Source organism: Pholcus phalangioides, unplaced genomic scaffold, assembly GCF_987345545.1.
Source record: "Pholcus phalangioides strain wild (caught in Gottingen) unplaced genomic scaffold, Ppha-v1.0 ptg000172l_1, whole genome shotgun sequence".
NCBI classification, from domain to species: domain Eukaryota; kingdom Metazoa; phylum Arthropoda; class Arachnida; order Araneae; family Pholcidae; genus Pholcus; species Pholcus phalangioides.
This window is the reverse complement of record NW_028301637.1, coordinates 7173571-7197254: the sequence shown is the minus strand read 5'-3', so window position 1 is coordinate 7197254 and position 23684 is coordinate 7173571. Positions and strand designations below refer to the sequence as shown.

Below are 23684 nucleotides of genomic sequence, written 5' to 3'. Positions count from 1 at the left end.
GACGTCCCGACGAATTGGTTACACGACAAATTGTCACTGCGACGAATTTGTACCGCGACGAATTGGCTCTGCGACGAATTTGTACCGCGACGAATTGGCTCTGCGACGAATTTGTACCGCGACGAATTTGTATCGCGACGAATTTGTACCGCGACGAATTTGTATCGCGACGAATTGGCTCTGCGACGAATTTGTACCGCGACGAATTGGCACTGCGACAAATTGATGCGCGACGAGTTGAGCGCGACAAGTTGATTGCGACAAATTGACCGGCTACGCCCCTGCAGTAGACTCTCGCTAATCCGGTACGTATTAGACCACGGTGTGCCAGATTTTACCGAAATTGCTGGATTAACTTTGAAGAAACCCATTGAAATAATATATGAAATTTCGTGCAAAGACATAGTCAGGACTTGATCAGCAATTAAGAAATATTAGAACGTGTTAAGGAGTTAGGGCATCAGGAGAAAAGTGACACCACACCACCTAAATATCCTGGACTACTGGACGTGCTGGATTAGAGCACGATCGAATTCTCGAGAGACTACTGTAGTTGAAATGCTCAAATAAAAATTTATCAGATAATTTATATATTTTTAGTTTTGCTTACCGTTATTTTTGAAGACTCTGCAATCTATATCCTAAAGGAAATCTTGAGGATCGGCATGGAAATTTTTTTCATTACAATAACACACATTACAATTACATTAACAATAAACACTTTTCGGTCTGACACAAAGATGTTGTCTACCCAAGCCTCCTTGACCAATCCAAAAATGTAGCTCTTTTTTTTAGAAAGAAGGAAAAGAAACCCCCTTGATTTTTTTCAGCCGGGGAGGGAGTGTTAAAAGAGAAACAGAAAAATCACGTGATTCAGAATGCATGTCATTCAGCATTCATTTCAAACCCCACTTTTTTTTTGTCATATGGTCGTATGGTTCCAGTCATAGATTGCAAATGTATATGTTGTTTGAACCAGCTTATAGTATTTCATTCAAACAAGTGGGAGACAAAATCACAATAAGAGCTCTACTACATTCATTTTAATTAGTACGAGTGTCTCTTCCTGTCGATGTCGCCGCTTGCCGATAGCCATCTTGTCATCCATTATACTGTATACAAAAGCTTACACCAAAGCTGTCGTATTATTGGCGCCTATAAAAGCATTTAATACTGTGGAATGAGACATCTGTTTATGCCTTCACTCCAATTTTCATTTCGGACAGACATTAGGACCTGCTGTTCTCACCCCTCCTCCTGCTTGTGCCCTTAGGGAAATACTGTTTGAAAATGACCCTCCCTGAATGATCGCTTTACAATGTCTCTTCTTTCTTTGTCGGGGAAGAACTGGCCCTTGAGAGCTGCGTCTTATAAATTGTTCTTTTCTTTCAGTTCCCGTTTTTCTTCCATAACTCTTATAGGTACAGTATACATTAAAAAAAAAAAAAAAATTGCGGTTAAAAAAAAAAAAAAGGTAGAGCAGATACTGTACTTAGTTCAAGAGATTTGTTGATGCGCATGTAAATTCATATGTAGGATGAAGCACACAACTATTTGGAGGCCCCCCCGCTCTGCCGAGGCCCCAGGCGCGCGCCTCATGCGCCTGTGCGGTAATCCGCCACTGAGGTGACCAAGCATCTAGTTGTGACCCTGATCCTAAAAAAAGAGTCAATGGTCACTCTTTATATATAAGTTTCTGGGCCACGTTCGGGCGGCAGAAATACTTCTTGTCTGGCCCATGAACAGAAAAAGTTGTGCACCCCTGTTATAAATGTTTCTACACCGCAAAAATATTAAGTAAGTTAAAAAGTTATTTTTTTTTTTTTGTAACCAAACCGTAATAGACAGCTTCAGACAATTATGGATACTACAAAAATTGCAGTTTACCATATTTTCTGTCCACCTATGTTGGCTATCAAGCAGAAATGTCCAATAAAAAATTTCTTAAATTAATCAGAATATGGAAATATCATATGGAAAAAAGAATTTATTGCACGTGAAGCACTTTTTTGACAGCAAGAACTATGTCTTTTGCTTGAGGGAGAGCATTTTCTTCTAAGCTTTTAGTGTATGGCATTGGAACATCTGCGCCAGTTACCCTTACAACAGGAGCGTCCAAATAATCGAATGCGGGACCTAGAAGAAAATATAAAAACAGGATAGTGTTAATTTATGTTTAAAATGAAAAATTACTGCCATTAAAGAAAAAACCTTACCCTAATCATTAATAAACATTATTCTATTCATTGCTATCTATTTTTTCAGCATATGTTAAGTCAGGGTGACAAGAAAATCTGTATTGGCATTTAAAATCGTCTAATGTGATTCTTTAAATTAGAGTCTAAGGGATGACACAATTTTTTTTAATTTCATTACACATTGACATTAGGGGTCATTCAAATATTATGCCAGCATCGAAGGGGGGTGTTCAGATTTGCTGACTTCTTATGCCAGCGGGGGGGGGGGGTGTTTGAAGGTTGCTTACGTCATCAACCGACCTTTTTGAAGATATGAAATATTCTAAGCTGCTAACAAAATTTTGCTGACACGGGGGGAGGGGGCTGCTTACCTAATACTTGAATGGCCCCTTACACAGTGAGAAGGAGTTATTAAGTACCGGAAAGATTAAAAAACATTATTTGAGACTGTTAAGAAATATAGCTGGCCTTGAAACATTTTTTTAGATTTGGCAAGCCTTGTTAAGTTGCTAATACAGAACAAATGAATAGCAATTCCATGAGATAATAATAGAACAGAGTTAATCTGAACAAATTGAAATTGGGACTTGCTGTGAGGTTCATTTTTAAACATTTAATGGTGGTAGATATCCCAACATGTTTGATGAGCCATACTAATGAGCTTAGGGCAGGGCTATCATTTCAACTTTTTCCAGGGAGGCGGGGGCAAAGAACATGTACTCAATGTGTGTGTGTGTGTATATATATACCATTTTTAGTGTATTTTTAAAGGCCAGGGAGAGGCCATTGCCCTGACCTGACCCCCCCCCCCCCCAAATGATGGGCCTGGTTTAGTAGGGGGGGGGGGTAAAGTTTTGAAGCTTCTAAACTCATATAAAAAAATGTCTTTGATTAAATTCTGAATTAAAAAACACAACAAAGTATTGAAGTTTGACATTAAAAAAAAAATTTCAGAATGAATAACAAATATTTAATAATTTAGGGGCTGCTATTTGACTTTTTTTGTCTGTTTTGAAGACATTTTTAGTTCAAGAAAGGTGGTTTCACAATTTCTTACTCTATCCTGATGATCATCATTACAGTAGACTCTCAATAATCCAGCTATGGGGTAGTCTGGCCTGTCCAGTAATCTAGCGTTTTTAGGGAGGTTTTCTTCAAGCACAGAAGAAAAGACATGTTTATGTGCAGAAGTTTATATTACTATTTAAATGGGTATTTTTTCAACTGACTTCCAGTAATCCTGAAATTTTAGTAATCTGACACACTCTGGCCTGGTGTGTGCTGGATTAGCTAGAGTCTACTGTGTTTCATGCTCTCTTATCACGATTTCATTCTCTCTTATCATCATCTCATCAATCTAATACTGTCTCTCTCTTATCTCATTACCATTCTATACTCTATCACAGACAGGACTTGACAAATCGGAAAACTAGATGGCAGCCAAATTTCTTTGGAACCAAGCCAATATTTTTAAATCAAAATGGTGAAAAAATGTTTTTCCTGGTCTTATAGGGAACCTTTCTTGTAATTCTAGACACACTGCCATAATTTCAAAAAAAATTTGTGATACCCTTTACTTTAGTAATCGCACATTGAATATTTTAAGCACAATGGTTGATTTCTTAGGTGCCATGGCGACCTGGAAGTTGTCACGCCCTGTTCTATCACCATAGTTTCGTATTCTTTCATCATCAGTTCATATTCTCTTTCATCTCAGTTCATACTCTCTTACCATCAGTTCATACTATCGTCATCATCAGTTTATACTGTCATCATCATCAGTTTATACTATCATCATCATCAGTTTATACTCTGTCAATATCATCATCTCATAATCTTTCACCATCAGTTCACAAACAAAGGCGAAAAGTATAGCATTTTGGTATTTAAAGAAGCATTCAAAAGACTTGATGCAAATTTTTCACCACTTTTATGCTTATGGAGATCGAGAACCTCACAGAAAAGACCAAAATGTAAATTTCAGACACACTTTAAAACAGGATTTTAACATGGTCATTTCCTGAACTGCACTCACAAGTTTTTGAGATGTTGCATTTTTTAAATAATTGTTAATATACCACCAAACTTACGAGGGCAAAATGAATTATAAATAATATTTTCAGGTGATGTACGATTATATCACCATTTATTTTATTTTATTTGTGAAAACTTACTTTCTATGATTCTGGCACATATCTCTGCACCTACACCAGACTGGGGCCAGCCTTGCTCGACAGTCACCAAATTGTGAGTTTTCTTGACAGATTCTATTATGCACTGCTCATCGAGTGGCCTGATGGTCCTGAGATTTATGACCTAGGATACAACCGAACTCACGATTACATTATTCATACATTATGTATGCTTTCAGTACATATGGCTTAATTCGATAATTAGATTTCTTGGCACTCTGAGGAATTTCTAATGGGTTGATGTACACCAAAAAGTTTATAATATATAATACATTGATATAATGTATACTTCCTAACATTTGCATGAATGCCCAGATGTGAATGCCATTCAATTTATTTTCAAAGTGCTGCCATTTACTTTTTAGAAAGGAAGTAAAAATTTGTGCTGATACCCAAAATTATATGTTTGTTTAAATATCATATCATAGATCTACCTGCTCTCTCTGTGGACATAAGAAGATTCAAGCTATTTGAACAGAAATGATTGTCCACCTCTACAATCTTGCCTATGACAATATGGTAGAATTTTTTTTATTGAAGGGTATAATTTCTCCCCCTCCCTCATATGTATCATCTATGCCTATGGAGAAGCTTTCTTAAATGGAATACCAGATCATTTTGATCATTTTCTGCACAAGAGTGTTAATTAGATGGGAGAGGGAAATCTATAATTTACACCGATTCTGAACGGCCCCATTCGACATTATTCCTTTTTCTATACTCACAGAAAAGTTGATGTGCTAACTTTTCAGTGTGGGACTACTTTTTTCTGTGGCCATGTTGTTGTTGTTTCTGTTGTACCTCTGCTTCAGGAAAGTTTCTGACAAAGAAGAATCAGATCCTGACAAGGACGAACTTGTGACACCTCTAAACACTTTGGTACTTTAGGCAAGTATCTTATCAACCTGGACTACCGTGCCTTAGGATACCAGAGCAGTTAGAAAACCAAAAACGAACTTGAGCCAACCATCGCTGCATGTCAGTGATTCTGCAATGTAGGCCATCACGACACACATGACTGCACAGTGGCTTTGAAGTCTGATTACACAACTAAAGGTCGTGATTTGGTCCAAAGCAGTTTAGTTGGAAAAATTCTCTGTGTGAGAATATGGAATTTAAAAAAAACGACTTACTTCACAATCTATTCCGCTACCAGTCAACTGTTTTGCTGCTTCCAGACATGTGCCAACTGCCTTTGAATGTGACACTAGAGTGATATGTTGACCTGTAAATGCCACAAGATTATTTCAATATTTCATACATCACTTATTTATATGAACAGAAATTTTTTAAAACATAAAAAAAAAATCTTTTTCTTCCCTTTAGCTCTCAGTCATATATTTTCTCATTTTGTTGTCTTTCTTTCCAACAAAGCACAACTCCCGTCTATCACCATGGCAACTGGCTATGGCACAGTCAATAGAGCGTTGGACTAAAAATTCAAAGGTTACGGGTTGGATTCCGGCTTGTCACATTTGTGTGTGACAGAGTGGCGTGGTGTTAAGATGCTTGTCTACCACTGCGAAGGTTGCTGTCACAGTCCTGGGTTTGAACCTGAGGGAGGATATAGATAAGATATTTTCCCTAACGAACTTGAGGCGACCACCATTAGACAGCGCCTTCATTTCCAACCCATCTCATTAACCCATTTGCATCATAAGTACATATAGTCGGCCCCCGGTATTCGTGGGGGGTCACATTCCGGGGATGACCGCGAATACGGAAATCCGCGAATAACCAAAACCTTAGGTTTTTTTGTATCTCTCATTCACTGAACATTATGAGAAAGAGCAGGGTGACGCAGAAATAGAAGAGAATGTAAAAGAGCTGCAGTGATTGTTGGCGATGTTTTCTGAAAGAACATTGTAATTTTTCTGTTTTTTGTGTCTTTTTCTTCATATCATCAAGTATGTTGGAGTATGTTGACAAGGCTTCCTCTACTAATTTTTCTATATGTGAAGAACGTAATATACAGGGATCTATGTTATGAAAATAATCTATTGCTGATTTGAGCTTGCAGGGGTCAGCACGGATCATGGCCTCAAAATTAGTGAAAATAGTGACCAAAATGTTTGAAATAGTGACCAAATAGTGACCGAAATGTTTAAAAGTGACCAAAATATTTTTAGAGAGAGAGACCAAATGGACAATGAATTTTTATTACCAAATTGAATGAATTGAAATTGAATTTAGTTTTAATTTTGCATTTCAATAGAACTCATTGAAATTGCTTTTTTTACATAATAGCATGAAATAATTAAATCAAACTCAAACGCATTCTGCTAACCAGAAAAGTTTTGAACAACTTATCAAATTTATCAACAACTATGTGTGAGAGAATAACTACATTACATCCTTTTAAAGTAACAGCAGCAATGCCTTCCCCCATGTTGCTTTCCACAACCCATCTTAAAATCAATTTAAGCAGGAAAAACTTCAAAGCGGGAAAAATTTTTCCCTTTCAAAGAAGGGAAAAAAATGAAATAACACAAAATTTGATGAGAGAATTTGTCCCATCTACATTCCAGTGGATTTTTCATTCATATTATGCTATGAATGACAGTATACAAAATGTACTCAAACGTTTTTTAACTAGTACAAATTTGATTTACATACCTAGGTTTGTATAATATGTTCCAACAAATTTTAAGAAATTTACTTAATGATAACCATAAAATAATAAAATAAAACCATAATAAAATAACCATAATAAAAACCATAAAATTAAATTTTTAACATTTTAAATTATTAAATTAAAAAATTACTTAAATTACTGATTTTATAAATTATTTAAATTATTAAATTGAATAAAATATTCAAATTATTAAATTGAATAAAATATTCAAATTATTAAATTGAATAAAGTATTCAAATTATTAAATTAACTAAATTATTTTAATTATTATATGTTGAGGGAGGGGCAATCCACCCTCCCCCCAGCATCAATGGCAGAGCCTACTGATGTATACATAGACGCAACGTAAGATCTTCGGATCTCCACCCCCCCCCCCCTGAAAGGGGGAGGTCCAGGGCATCTCCGGCAAAACCAATATTTATTGATACGTCAAAGATATATATGATGTATATCAATTGTCATCGTGCCACACCCCTAAGACCTTAAAGTATCTCCACCTATGGCTGGACTGAGAAAAGTGGGCGAGTGCTATTTTACAGGCGGGCACCAAAATAATACTGTCCTTGGGTGAGGGAGAAAATAAACCAGTTTTGAAATTGTTTGCTTTTCGAGAGAAAAATTTGTAAAAATATATATTTTTCCCTTTTTTTACACACAACATACACCCGTGCAAAAAAAAACACATTTACTCCTTTACCCAGAAACACAGGGGTGGGAAGTGACAAAGTCCATTTCGGAGCAGCTTTGAAGCAGCAAAATTCAGGATTCGGAGCAGCAAATTCAGGATTTGGAACAGCAAAATATAGGATTCGGATCAGTTTTGGAGCAGCAAAATATAGGATTTGGAGCAGATATTTATTGGAGCAGGGAAATTAACAAGAATATTTTCGTTAACCCTCATCCCTTTTCAAAATAAAACTGCACTGTCTTTTGTTATCAAAAATCTTTTCATCAGCTTGTTTTTTGTTTTTGGTGTTTCAGGCTTTTGACACCTTGTTTGAAAGAGAGGCTGTCATAAAATTTTTCACACCAGTCTATTTAAGATAATTTTTGCTTACTGAGGGCATTATTTGCTGTCTTGAACAGCAGCACTTCAAATGAGCAAAAAATTTTCTATAAGTTTTTTATACTCGGAAATTGTTGCAAAAGGGGGGAGAATTTCGGAAGAATCAACACGACGTTTGGCGATTAAGTACGCATTATTTGGAGAGATTAGCGATCTGACACTCGTTATTCGGCAAAGTTTCTAAATTAACATTCGTAATTCGGCGAAAACACACTTTTTACTTCCGGAATGGAAATTTTTTTCACGAAACATCTAGATTTGACGCAATGACGATCGACTACAGTAATTTCTGCTGCTTCCAGTGGCGACTTTTTTTAAACGGCAACTGACTCGCATTTGCACTTTAAAGCTGAAAGACCACTGCAAACTATCTTCAGTTGCACAATCGGGGTTTCACGATGGAAAGGCCGACAATTTAAATAAGGCGTACAGTGGAATATATATATAAAACACGCTCTTAGAAAGAATCGTTTCGGTAAGCAGGAGCAAAAAATTTTTGGCGTCCTTTAAGAAATTCTGGACATACGAAGCAAAATTAGCTATTTGGCGCAGAAAAATACGAAAACACTATTGGAGCAGGATGGCGCAAGATGTTAATTTTGGCGCAGTGTTCCTACCCCTGGAAACAGTATAATTTTGGCCTCCCCCCGTAATTTTTAACAGAAAAAGAGACTCAGCGGCCTTCCCCGGTAAATTTCCCATGAACCTTGTAAGCACCAACGTGGCGACTTTTTTTCGCGCCAAGGAATGGCCGTTTTGCGGTAGTCAATTCAAGATGGCTGACAAAGGGCACATAAAAAATTACAAAAAAATATATAATTTATAATATGAATTAACCTAATATGCGGCAATATGCGAAAATCGATAGAAATATATCGGGAAATACGGAAAATTAGGATGAAATGAACAGAAAAATCGAATCAACAACATACGGGGTTTATGGATGCTGCTGTCAGGGCTACCTATTTTAGCGCGAAAACAAGTCGCCACGTTAGCGCTGACTCCTCCCGTAACTTTCAACGAACAAAACTAGTGAATTCGTCCCCATCCAGGACACCCGATTTACCATGGCCGTAATACAATTGTTTTTTCTGGAGGGGAAACGTAATTTTACTGCCCCTTGACTGTGAAATTCGATAATTTTGCAAAGGAATTTTTATTGCCTTTTCTTAAATATACCATTCCATCAAAAACGCCGTCCAAGGCATTGCCCCCCACCCCCCGCTTTTGGATCTGATCATGGTATGTAGCAATCCGGGTCGCAAGTACGAACGAAAATTTACTATCGCTCGGGGCCGGTATCCACTCTTTTTTAACAGAAAATGAGTAAACTCGGCACCTTTCCTCGTTCAACACCCGTGGAACCAGACCCCCGCCCTCTCCTATTGCGGTCATAACAGACTCGAGACAAAAGTTTTAATAACTTCCGAGGTCTAAAAATAAGATTTTTTTACACATCAAGAATGGCGCGCAAGATGTCGATATTTCTTGGGGGGCAGAGCGTACCGACTGAGCTGAAGAAAAACAATGATCAGAAGTTCATTTTGAACTCTTTTTCCATAAAAGTTGCAAAAACAAAAAACAAGAACATTTTCGTTCATCAAAAATACGGCCGGCAATCAAAAGAGAGAAACAAATCGAATCCCGACATACATCCATGCGGAAAAAACAGACAACTCACCTATAGAGAAAAAACCAGTCTATATATCCGTGCTCCCGTGAGGGTACGCCGCCGCCGATTTGCATACAGCGTCGGAACAACATGTTGCATACAGCGTGCGGTTCCCGCACGTGCATGGAGAGAAAAAAAAAGGAAAACAATCCAACAATATTAAGTCAACAATCAGTATCGCGAAGATGCTCTAAATTAAGTTACGGCCCGGGCATAAAAAAAATTAATATTAGGCCCTTAAATTAGGAAAAAAATGTGAAGTAGGGGCCAAAGGCGCGCTCGGTGTGCCCATCGTTAAATTCGCCTTCAGTTACGGCTCGCATGCACGTTAACTGAGTTTTTATCAGCCTGATGACAAATTTTCATCTGATTTGGAAACCCTTGTGTTAAACTAAATGTTGAATTGCAGGATTCTGTGATCTTTTCATAAATAGTTCTCCTTTCGATCAAATTTGGGGGTACGGTTTCGTGCTGAGATTTAAATCCAGTTAGAAAAATAGTACGAATTTTATTTTTCGATAGATCGCGATTTTCAATCGGATGATTTTTTTTTTATTGTAAGTAAATTCAAAATACATGCGAGCTTCTTTAACCTTGGCCAGCTACAAGAGTATTCTCCAAAGCGTATTAATAATACGCTTAATACGTATTAATAATACGCGTCTTTAATACGCGCTTTGGTATTCTCCCGCTGCGCAAGTAGTTTCTGCACGGGCTCTCTAATCGTCATTTCAAATAACATTTAAAAAAATTAACAAAAGTAACGATAGAACAAACAACAAATGTAACTTGCTCGATGCTCAGAGAAAGGAATTTGGCCCTTAGGACTAAAACTTTTTAAAACAAATAAAATAAAGGATGAATTTTAAAATAAGATGAAAATGAAAGAACGAGTGAGCACGTGGGGAAATAAGAAAGAATGGTAGTATAGGGGGAAAAAAATTCTTTGTTGTAAGTACGCCTTTTATGCTAGTTTTTTTTCCGACCGGCTTTTCCATAAAATGACGATTCTTTAACCAAGGAGCTTACTTTTTCCAAGCGCCTTGAAATCAAGTTATGCTGACGTAACACGGTATGCTCCCGGGAAGATAACATGCCTTCGATCGTAGTTCAATGAAGGGAGGGAGAAAATTAGCGATATTGAACAGGTAAAGTTCCTCCTTGAAGAAAAGAAAAACACTGACAGCAGAAAAGCGCGCGAGACCGAGGTTTTTTTGCTAAAAAAGTGGAAAAAGTGACCTGGGCCTGAAAATACGTAATAAAAGTGACCAGTTTCTAAAAAAGTGACTTTTAGTGAAAAAAGTGACCCGTGCCGAGCCCTGAGCTTGAGAAGCCCTTCTGCTATGTTACTTGTGGTGAACTTGTCTTCTACTTTTGTATCTTGATCTTCTTCATCTGGTACCGCTTCAGTTTCAGTACCAGTCAGCTGCATCAATTCCTCCTCGGCCAATCCAGTATTAAAAGAACTTTGAATAGCATGTATTCACTAACAAGGTACCTCCTGACTTCCAGAACAAAACACTGTTTAAACCAATCCAGGAAAGTGTTTTCATATTCCAAGCTCTTTTATTGTTCATCCAAAATACTGGGAGCTTTGGCTTATCCTTCCCTTCAATGCTCACGGATTCGTAGATTTGAAATAGATGGTGGGCTTTACTATGTACCCATACGCATTCGTGCAAAACGACATAGTAGGTCTATCTTTACTAGCCTTAAAAAACCAGGAGCTCGCTTTTCTTCTCGGCATTTTCTTCCAAAATAGTGTAGTTTCGACAGCGTTAAACACTTGCTCAGGTGCATAACCCTTCTCTTCAATAATTTTCTACAAAGTCTTTGGAAACTTTCTATCTGCCTCCTATTTGGCAGAGGCTTGATCACCAGTGATTTTCACATTGCGTAATCCGAATCGTTTCTTAAACCTACGAAACCAACCTTTACTTGTATAAAATTCTGATGAAATAGATGTTTCACCAGCCCTTTCCTTTTGGAAGAGTAAAAATTTTTCGCCTTTTGTGTTACAATATTACAATCAATTGGAATGCTTTTTTGTATCAGTCTTGTACCCACAAAAACAGCATTTTCTGTACAAAAAACGCATGGATCCTGTACGTGCTGCAAAGTTTTGACTGCCACAGGTGCAGCTACAGCCACGGCTGAACGAATTTCAGATTCCTTTTTCTTGGTATATCTCACTGTAGATTCGTTGATTCCGTAATGTCAGACCACAGCAGGTATTCACTTACTTTCGACAGACAATGTATCCAATTGTTCTTGTGAAGTTTTCACTTTTATTTACCTTTTCAAAGCATTATCAGTAGCGCTAGAAGAATGAGCCATCCTAAACAAGCACAATTCAAATTTTGTAAATAAAACACGTGAATGACGATTGCTGAGTGTTGTCAAAAAAAAATTTCGATAAAAGAAAAAAACTGCAAATACGGGGGCCAACTGTATATGCACGGAATTTTTCTCGCCATTCTCACCAAGCTAGTTTTTTTTATGCATAAGAACAAAACACTTAAGTACTGTATAAAACTATTAAATTTAATTTTTCAAATTATTTTCAATGTATATCTTCATTGAACTAAGTAACATTATAAATTCTTTGTGGAGGCATTTTGTTTTTCACTTTTTTTTTCATTTTGAAATATTTCTAATTTTGTACAACAAAAACTTTTGGTGATATGGGCCAATTTTCAACTTTTTCGAATGATGAAAATGGGTTAATGACAGTAAATTGCAATACAGCGATATAGACAGAGTTGGTGTTTGGTGAAGTCGTCTATCACCATGGGCAAATTCACTACCGAATGAGTTATGCTGAAAGTGTCCATGTGTACGTAACAATCTGAGTATATACAGGGTGATTCAAAACTTAACAAACTTTTAGGGGAGGTATAAAACACAAAAACAAAACAGAATCACATAGGAATGACTGACCGGAAACCCCAACCTGATCAGCTGGAGGATAAATGAAGATGCAAAAATGGCAAGCCAATAATGGGTGGAAAAACTCTTTATTTGGCGATACTTTACAAGAGGACAGTACATGTAAAGTTTCACAACAAGTGTTCAAAGTTCTTGCCATCCCCGTCACAAGAATCCATTGCAGCTGCAAACTGCCAGGTATTTTTGAAAGAGTTCAACAATAAATGTGCCGCCATTGTGAAGCGCGTTAAGTGCCCAATCGCCACTTTGTAATATTCAACAATGGAATAATACGATGATATAAAATCATTTCTAGTGACTATTGAAGACACCTTGTAGACACTCAATACATCTGACTCCAAAGATAACACTGACAGTTGTAACATAACAACTTAGGTTTAATTAACAACAACGGAACATTATTAGTTTAACATATTAGCAATGCAACGACAGTGCACGTACAGGTAAGTGACAAGTTAAAAGTAAGTAGTCGATCGCAGCTGCTACTTATATACAGTGCAGGTTGAATGACACCACGCTCCTTGGCTTCATCTGCATGATGCCGCCATATGCGCATAACTGTGGATGATAAGAACTTTGAGCATTTGTTGTGAAATTTAACGTGAACATGCACTGTCCTCAAGAAAATTTTTAAAAAAAGCCATTATTTCCTTGTCATTCCTGTATCTTTGTTTATTCTCCAACTGATCAGGTTGGGGTTTCTGGTCATATATTTCTTTGTGATTCTATTTTGTTTTTGTGTTTTCTACCTCCCCTAAAAGTTTGTACATTGACTTTTGAATCACCCTGTATATAGTGTGTTGCGCATGAATATTTTTTAAATCTGCCACCCATTTTCCAAACTAAGTGAAGTGTAATGATTGAATATTTGCACTATTTTATGTCTGTTGCTCTCTGTAGTGAGACTTTTGGCTCACATTCACACCTCGAAATTGGGAACTACAATAAGACATCCATGCCCAAACCAGGATTTTAACCCAATTCTGCATGCTAACCCTTCAACTGCTAAACAGCCTTTTTGTTGTCTGTGTCTAAAACTGTTACTCCTAAACTTTTTATTATGACAAAACTCTTGGGAATTAGTTTTAAAAACCTCAAGGAACTTCAGCAACATTCTACAAGATACACTGGTTTTACTGTACAGGAAATTATACCATTGCAGAAGCATACATAAAATTTAATGACATTCACATAAACAAAGCTGGGTTTTTGGTTTTGTCTTAACAAAATCTATCCATTAATACTCCTCACTTTTGACAGAACCACATACTTTTGGAGATATAAAGCATTCAAAGTTGAAAGATTTTTCTTGGCATTACAATTTTTTGATTTTTGGGGTTTGCAGCCAGTTAGGTCCCACACGGAGCAAGCAGACCCCACAAAACAAACATTCAATCACATGATGATGAGAGAGCATGAAATAGTGATAGCAATAAGTAGGGTTAGGATTTTTATGCTCTAAAAACTGCTAAAAAATGCTTTATAAATTATGCATTTATGCTCTTAAAAAACTGTAAATATGCTTGCCCTATAAAACGAAAAATATGTCCTAAAAAATTTTTCATTCATATCTCAAATAACATTAGTTTTAGCAAAATAATATGATAATGAGAAGAGTTGATGCAGTTTAAATTATTTTGATCCATTACATGTTGTATGAACAGTAATTCTTTGTTTTACTAATTAACCAAACCAAAATTCCCTGAAAAATTTCCCTTTTGAGCCAGTTTTTCCCTCTAAATTCAGAATAATGTGCAACCATCTTTAGGTAAAAATACTTGGTCAAGTAGTACATTTAGCTGTAGAAAAGCACAAAATTAAAAAAAATAAATAAATTAATAATTCTTTGTATTTGATAAAAACTCTCAAAATTCCCCCCCCCACCAATTTTAGCCAATTTTTCCATGAGTTACCATTAACAATGCTGATTCAGATGATTAATCTATTTACAGCCACACACCAGTGTCAGTGAAGGGCTAGTATTTTTATGCTCTAACAATTCAATGTCATTGCTGATTGGTTGAAAAACTTGAATTTCAGGATTTTTTACCAATCAGCAATGACATTCCATTTTTAGTACATAAAAATCCTAGTCCTAAAAGCTCTCGTCAGAAGTGGGAACCAAAAAAACCATTCTGAAGCTGGATTGGAATAGCAAGAGAAAAATTTACTTTTTATCAAAAATCATGAAACATGCAAAATACACCTTAAAATTTTGAAAATATGCTCTATCACGTAAAAATAGCGAAATATGCACAAAAATAAAAAATATGCAAAGACATAGAAATCTGAGTCCTAGTAATAAGAGTATGAAATGGTGGTAATGAGAGATACAGTTAATACTTCATTTTACAAACCCCCAATTTACAAACATGCTCTATTTTACAAACTGATCCTCTGTCCCAAACAGCATGCCATACAGCCATTGGTTGGTGTACACAAAGGGGGGGGGGTTCTAACCCCCTCCTTGAGCCAAGATTATAGTGTTATTTTGCAGGAAAAAACATAAACCCCCATCAGAAGGGAAAAAAAATCTGAAACCCCCTCTTGAGAAAATTCTGCGTACGCCTATGCATACAGCTAATGCTAAAATCTGCTCTATTTTACAAACTCTAATTTCTATCAATTCTATATTTTACGAACCTCGTTTTTCTTCCACTTTAAATTTTTTTCTGGTTTGTTTATTCTTCCAACCACCTTTGAGTTCGTTGTAATCAAAAGTAAATTTCAATTCGGACATTCTACGTGTCTTAAGAATCAGTTACCAACGTACAGCTGTTTTGCAAATACTTGCTAGGAAGGAGGGTTTGATTGTTGGTGAGATGACCATGAATTGAATGAATTGAAGATGCATTGACAATGTAATTCACTCTTTGTGCATTATGACTGAATAAACTGGTGGTTTCAGAAATGGTATGATACATTGGGTTATCGATAGGCCATTTCTAAGTCGAGCGTCGATCAAACTCTATTGCAGCCAACTGCTGTTCATCTACTTTCCTCTTAGTAATCTCAACAAGTCAGAAAATATCATGCTTGACAGTGGATGAGAAAAAAATATTTTGAAAAATATTAATGTGTGAACTTTTACACAGACAGAAATTGCCAAAAAGAATGGATTCAAAAAATCACATTAAGTCCTCTAATCAAAGATTAGTGAAAGATCGTTTTTATGGCAAGTTGTTCTAGCAGTATTCCACCATGATGAAAATATAAAAATATTTCAGAGAAGTGAGATTTGTGTGAAATGTCATCCTACATCAATTCTGTGGAATCTTATATTTACCAAAATGTTGCAATGAAGCAAACAAAACTAAGTGATTTTTATGGAAATCATTAATAAAGAAAAATAACTAATTTATTTTTTTCATTGTCTCTCCCATTTACAAACTTTCAATTTTACGAAAAGTATTATCAAGTCTATATGGATTCGTAAAAAATGTGCGTTGACTGTAGTAGGAGAGTATAAAATGGTGGTGATTATGAGGGAGTATGAAGTGATTATGACAAGAGTAAATGATAATGATAGAGTACAAAATGGTGATGAGAGTATGAAATAGTGGTGACTATGATAGGAGAGTATGAAATAGTGATGACCATGATAGGAGAGTATGAAATGGGGATAAGAAAGTATGTGATTTTAATGATGAAAGAGTAATAGATTTTAATGATGAAAGAGTAATAGATTTTAATGATGAAAGAGTAATAGATTTTAATGATGAAAGAGTAATAGATTTTAATGATGAAAGAGTAATAGATTTTAATGATGAAAGAGTAATAGATTTTAATGATGAAAGAGTAATAGATTTTAATGATGAAAGAGTAATAGATTTTAATGATGAAAGAGTAATAGATTTTAATGATGAAAGAGTAATAGATTTTAATGATGAAAGAGTAATAGATTTTAATGATGAAAGAGTAATAGATTTTAATGATGAAAGAGTATGAAATGACTATGAGGGAGTATGAAATCAGAATGAGAGAATATGAAATGACGATGAGAGTATGAGATCACCATTATGAGAGAGTATGAAATGATGAGGGAATATGAAATGGTGATGATGAGAAGAGAGTATGAGATGATAATAATGAAATAAAATGAGATGGTGATGATGAGATGATACAAATGTGAAAGAATATGAGATGGTGGTGGTGATGATGATGATAGGATAATAAAGTGCAAAACGAGAAGGACAAAAGTATAAAATAGTGGTGGTGATGATGTACAAAATGGGGATGAGAGTATGAAATTGTGGTGATGATGCAAGTGTGAAATTTTGGTAGTGGTGATGAGAGTATGAGATGATGATCATAGGGTATGAAATAGTGGTGATGGTGATGATGAGAGGGAGTATGAGATGATAATAATGAGAACGTACAAAATTGTGATGATGGTGAAGATGATGAGGGAACAGGAAATGACAGAGAGATAGTGATGATGAGAGTGTGAGATAATGATTGTAGGACCACAGACATTGTGATGGATCGACAGAAGAGAAGTCACAAAATCGGAACACAGAAATTAGAAAAATAAGAAGGGTTAGAAAAGTTGTTACCAAGAGAATTTAGTAAGCTATTAACAAGAGTAGCCAGTTAGGTCAGGTACTCAACTTAAAACCACAGCTCACATAAAACTGTTTCACCAAAACCACTAGACTTTTCGGAAAGTCGCTAAATTTAAAAATTTACTGTAAAAACTGTGTGCGCAATTTATTTTTTAAGAAAGTTTTTTTTAAATAAATCCTCAAAAATGATTTTTTCAGATGCTTTTGTAGAAATTTCTTTTAGAAATTAAAAAAATGAAACAATTGGCTTATATAAAGAACAATTTACTTAAATTTATAATTTTAAAATATATACTTTAGAAAGATGGAAAGATTAACTGTATAGAAAGTGCAGTATTTCACTGAGAGATCAATGATGTTGCGAAACTTACCAGATTTTTCAATTTTAGCTTTGCCGATAGGAATGAGGAAATCTTTTGACGATGCTTCATCTGGAATCTCAAAGGCAATGCCATACATCAATTCATTCTCCAGAAAGACCACTAAAATAATAAATTGATGGTAGAACAAGGTGTTATGGTGGTGAACATTCGTTTTTGATATCAAGACATTCAATGCAGTCTATGTATTTAAATTTAATGATTTCACAAATTATTTTTTTCTTGCTTGTTACAGTTATTTTATGAACATTTTTCTTTTGCTTGCAAAAACAGGTGCACATTTATACATATGCAATTTTTGAATAAAACAGGAACAACGCTGACAACTCAAATATTTCAAGAAGTGATCACTGCACGGCTTAATATTTGTATGCGTAATAACATTATATAATGTCGTCTATCTGAGACATACATCAGCTGAGGAAAATGTTTAAGCAAAAACCTTGTGCAATGAACCTGTCCCAAGCAAGTATGATGTGGCATGACTCAATTCCTATACAAAGGAACTGTTTGGTTAGTCATCCTCAGGGAGCGACAACATTTGAAAAACAACACAAGTGACTAACTACATCTTGAGTCAGATGACTAGGAGTGGCTGGCATCATACACTGAAGACCACCTTTTATACACTACTGTGATTTCAGTTTCGACAGCTATCTGTAAATGAAGTTTTACTCCCAGAAGTCGCTTGTTTAAGATTGCTTGTAGTTGGACAATGTTCTCTTGTTTTCTGAGCGATGGGACTAGTTTTGTAAGACATCAATGCTAGAACTGGTGAGAGAAAAAATGGTGAAAGCTCAGTTGGTAGTTATGGTTAAGGTGTACGAAACGAGAAAGGAAACAGACTCATCAAATTCACAGAGAGCAAACAATTATGCATCATGAATTCATTTTTTAAGAAGAAACCCCAAAGAACTGGGGGTTTGGAACCAGTTGTTCCAACTGGAACAACAAACGAGATCAACTACATCCTATCTAATAAGAAGCATATGATCTGAAACTGCAGTGTTCTCAACAAATTCAATACCGGAAGCGATCATCGACTGGTGAGATGTAGAATAATGCTTAACATTAGAATGGAAAAAGCAAAACTTATACAAATTACAAAAAAATTTCATCAGTATGGCAAAGCTTCACGAACATTAATATAAATTCCAGTTAGTGCTGAAGAACCAATTTGATTTGATATATAACACCACTGAATAAATGCCTGAACATTGCCACTGGACTAACCCCATTGCCGAGATCTCTTCCAGCCCAGTTTCGTGGCAGAGTCCGGAACACTTTATTTTATATAACACCACTGAAGATGGTCAAGATGTCACCATGATGAATATTGGATGAAATAACCAAGAGAACAAGCAGGATTTTGAAGTGGATTTAGTACAATGGATCGCATCCAAACAATCAGGGAACTCATACAGAGACACAAGGAATACAACTTACCATTGTGTATGGCCTTCATTGATTTTGAGAAAGCGTTTGACTCTGTCTTCACATCTGCTGTTGTTAAAGCTCTAGATGCAATTAGGGTAGAGAAGACTTACATGAATATCATCACGAAAATATATGACAAACCAATTGCAATGATTTATTTGGGTAAAGGAAAAGCAATGATTAAACTTGGAAAAGAAGTCAGACAGGGTGATACTATTTCACCAAAACTCTACAGCTGTTTTAGAAGTAGTATTCAGAAAACTCGATTCGGCTGAGAAAGGAATTAAAATAAATTTAGAATTTCTCAGCCATTTACGTTTTGCCAACAACATTGTTATTATCAGCAGTAATCCAGACAAACTAGAAGAAACGATACAAGAACCGGCAACGGCAAGTATTCAAGTGGTTCTGCAACACAGAGATAAAAGAAGTAGAAAGCTATGTGTAGCAGGGACAAGAAATTACCATGGACAGCAGAATCATTAATGGAATAAACAGAAGGATCAGGATTGGATGGAGCACTTTTGGCAAAAACTGTGTAATTCTGAAAAGTCACATGTCATTATGCCTGAAAAGAAAAGTGTTTAACCAGTGTGTGCTACCAGCACTGACGTATGGAGATAAACAAGGCACTCACAAGCAAGACAATACAAAGGCTACAAACAACACAAAAGAGCATGGAAAGATGTATGTTAGGCATCACAAGAAGAGACAGAAAATGAATCACTGGGATAAGGAACCACACAAAGGTATATGATATCATGGAAAGAATTAAACGTCTAAAATGGAAATGGGCAGTACATAAGAAGACAGGACAACAAATGGACCACAAATATTATAGATTGGTACCCTCATGGTGTTAAATGTGGTGGCTGGACTAGATGGCTAAAGCATTAGACAGAGCAAAATCAAAAAATTTAGACCCTCATCCAGCAGTGGATTGAAAATGGTTGATGATGATGATTATTATTATGATTATGGGGAAAATGGAATTACACTGCTATGATACCCCAAATTCCCTGCTGACTTTTCACTGATTCAACAATTTGGCTAATTAGACAATAAAAAATTGTAACAAAATGAAGTTAAATAAGTTAAAGAAAAATTGATTTGATACTGTCTGGGTAGAATTGATTGATAATATCTGGGAAGATCAGAGAACAAACTTAATTCAATGTTTGGAAAAAATATGATCTTACATTTACTCACAGACTAGAATATTTAATAGTGATCTGGTACAATGACAACTGGCAGCAGTAACCCTGTTACACCCCATGCACAAAGACAATCCCTACCAAAAAAAATCCCTACCTGAACTAGGGTGGTCAGATGTCCTAGTTCTTTGCAGGGTCCTAATAAGTGTATATGAGACACCTGTTTGTTACAGTTTTTTAAACTTGTATTAACCAAAGATTAATGAAATCAAATTTCATTAATCAATGAAATTTTCACCTCAAGGTCGAAACAACAAAGAGAGTAATTGATGAAATCACACGTTAAATATTTTTGACTTACCTGGGTCAGGATCTCTTATCGCACTTTTTAAAAGTCCCTTTGCATCTTCAGAGTTATAAGGAGAAACAACTTTGAGACCAGGACAATTTGAGTACCATGAAGCAAAACATTGAGAATGTTGAGCAGCGACACCTGATGCTGCTCCATTTGGGCCTCGAAAGACTATTGGCACATTTATCTGTGGATCTAGATAATTAGTGACTAACACATTACAAATTTTATTCAGAATTTAAAAAAAAGAAGCAGATTATTAAGAGGATGAAATACAAAACTTGATTTTTTTTCATTTCAAGAATAATTGTGAAGTTTCAAAAACAATACTACCACCATTTATAGTTTGACTTTTTTTTGATAAATTAATAAATATCACTGCAATGAAATGTGCATTCTTCAGAATGATTATATATATAATAATCAAATTTCTATATGCTAGGGTCTTTTGATAAGTAAGGTAACTCTCTATGAGATAGCAGCACGATCACTTTCAGATTATTACAACCAATTATCACTCTTCAAAACATGTCAAAACAAGTTTGAGCACAAAAGAATTTTGTGGTTTATATTTTGCTGTTGTTCTATGTTTGGATTGTAGCAGTAACTTCGGAAATGGATGATTATTAGGGATATGTAAATTTCGTATTTACGAAATAACTTCGATAAATGTGAAATTTGCCAATTTTTATGAATAAATGCAAAAATTAGAATTTTTACTACTTTTTTGCGAAATTTCGAGCTATAATTGACACCTTAAAAGAATATGAAACTAAATACGAAAATAAAGGATCTAGTATCAGTGCGTTACATGACTGCGTGCTTCAAATGATTAAAAACACTTCTTGGTGGCAACATTTTGCACTACCAATGCTGTTGCTGCTGAACCAGGCATGCACTACCAGTGCTGGGCGCATAAAGTGAATCTTGTGGGTAACGCATTCATTAAAGAATTCAAAGAATTAAATTCTGTTGTGGTCAAGACGAAGATAACTTTTTTTGCACTCAAGAAAAATGAGCCGTGCTTATTTAAGCTACCAAAAATAAAAAAAAATTATCACTGCATAAGTAGGCTATTACTGGCAGCAAAATTCTTCCCGATGCCTATAGTAACCAGGCAGAATTAGTGGTTCAAAGGTGTTGTTCATCTGAGCGAATATCATATATTGCTGCTTTTCTCAATAAATATGAAGACGATTACTCCAGCATAAGTTTCTTAAAAATAAGTTTTGACAATGAAATTCTAGCTCCTGAAATACGGGTTCATTTCACTTTCGTTTCCAAGTTCTGTAGGAAAATTATGCTAATCGACAATTTGAAAGGATCAAACTTTCCATTTGCACATGTTTTGTGGAGTAATTTAGTAGATTTGAAATCTTTCAGGTTCAAATTTCAAGGGCATTTTTACGAGAGAAAAAAAATTGACAAATGAGTACAGTAGAGTCTCGCTTATACGACATAAACCGACCAGCAGAACGTCGGATAATGAGGAGGTGTTAAGGAGAAGACTATTAAACGTCAAACTATGTTATAATTTTGCATATTACGAACCTAATAATCATGTTTACAGCAAAACGACAGAAAAAATTAAGTGAGAAAATGAACTTAAAGTTAAAGAATATTTTGAAGTTAAATATAGTACTTAAAAAAGTTCAGTTTTGTGATGATTTAAAAAAATTTTTAAATCGTAATCTGCTTTCCTGACGTTTCTTCGATGCCAAATTTAGCCATCTTTGCAGCATCATTATGTCGATTCCTGTAGCTTCTTGTTGCTCAATGTATTTAATTGCAGTTTCTAAAGCCTTAACTCCGTCGTTATGTGAAATTCTGAAAGCTCAATAGTTGATGGTTGATCTGTTTTTTTCTTTTTTTTTTGAGGTGGGACATCGGATAATACGGAAGGTCAGATAAACGGGACTCTACAGTAGAGTCCCGTTTATCTGTATGTTAGAATTGATGAACGGTATAGTATTTTGCTGAAGACACAGCAACAGAAAAGAGTGGAAATAAATTGACTTTACACATGGTATCCAATCAGTGTCGTTTTAATGCATGGGTCCGGCCGAGCATGGCCCAGAAACCTCAAGTGCAGAGGGGCCTCATGAAAATGAGATCTGGTTAAAATTATCGAGAGTAAGCATTTCTAGCAAGGCAGGGGAAGAGGGGGGCCTCAGAAAAATCATTTTAGCCAAGGGCCTATGATATGCAATTTTTTTAAATATATTTTTTTTTTAATTTTTATTTTTTGTGAAAAAAAAAATTTTTTTGTGAACAAATATGAATTTTCTGACCTGATTTTTTTGCAAATAAATGCGAAATTCATGATTTTAAATTTTTTTTTTTTTTTTTGCAAAATTTACATATCCCTAATGATTATAAGTGCCTTGAGTGAAAAAAAACAAACATTTTTATCTATAAAAAATGAAAGATCAAAGTTTAATTGAAGTAAGTTTGTGGAGACTGAACCATCATTAAAGATAATTTATTGTTGGATCAAACAAATTTAAACAATCCACACATCCACCAAAGAAGAAAAGTGCCCTGGGAGCTGGGTTTAGGCCATCAACTGGAAAATCATTGCATGGTGCCGTCATGGAAGTTCACAGATTGAAGGTAGATGCTGTAGTGAGCATTTCCATAGAACAGATTCATAGTATAGTAGAACCTTTTTTAACGGTCACCCCTGTTTTATGGCCAAATAAAAATGTTCTGGCAAAAAGCCTATTTAAATAATGTGTTTAGAACTCCAGTTTAACTGTTGTCATCAGATACAATCAGACACCATTTTTCTCATTCATCCCATTGGAATAAAACCCCTGTAAGGACACCAATCGTTGTAATTTTTCTTTCAAACTGTGCACACTAGAAGTGTTAATATTTCAGCCACTTTCTGGATACTTTTCAGTGAAATTTTGGCTTGAAATTTTAATTAATGCTTGGCAACTTTGATGTCAGTTTGCTGGTTGTGCTGATATATTTTACATGATTTCACGCTGTTTAATATGGCTTTTACTAGTAAATCTTCACTTTCTAAGAAAATAGATTCTGAAGAGAAAAAAATTACTTAGGTCATCAAATATAGTA

General features: G+C 35.5%; 1 protein-coding gene across 3 annotated transcripts in view; it reads right to left on the bottom strand.

The window, feature by feature from the left end:
• Positions 1-1967: 1967 nt before the first annotated feature.
• LOC149063645 (pyruvate dehydrogenase E1 component subunit beta, mitochondrial-like) overlaps positions 1968-23684 on the bottom strand; it is a 39625-nt gene continuing 17908 nt past the window's right edge. For all 3 annotated transcript variants that reach the window (XM_089255917.1, XM_089255916.1, XM_089255918.1), the window contains exons 8-12: positions 20610-20787; positions 17649-17759; positions 5524-5615; positions 4373-4514; positions 1968-2136 (exon numbers count right to left, since the gene is read on the bottom strand). In XM_089255917.1, the coding sequence (XP_089112043.1) occupies positions 1988-2136; positions 4373-4514; positions 5524-5615; positions 17649-17759; positions 20610-20787 (672 nt within the window). In that variant the 3' untranslated portion in view covers positions 1968-1987. The remainder of the gene's footprint in view (positions 2137-4372; positions 4515-5523; positions 5616-17648; positions 17760-20609; positions 20788-23684) is intronic.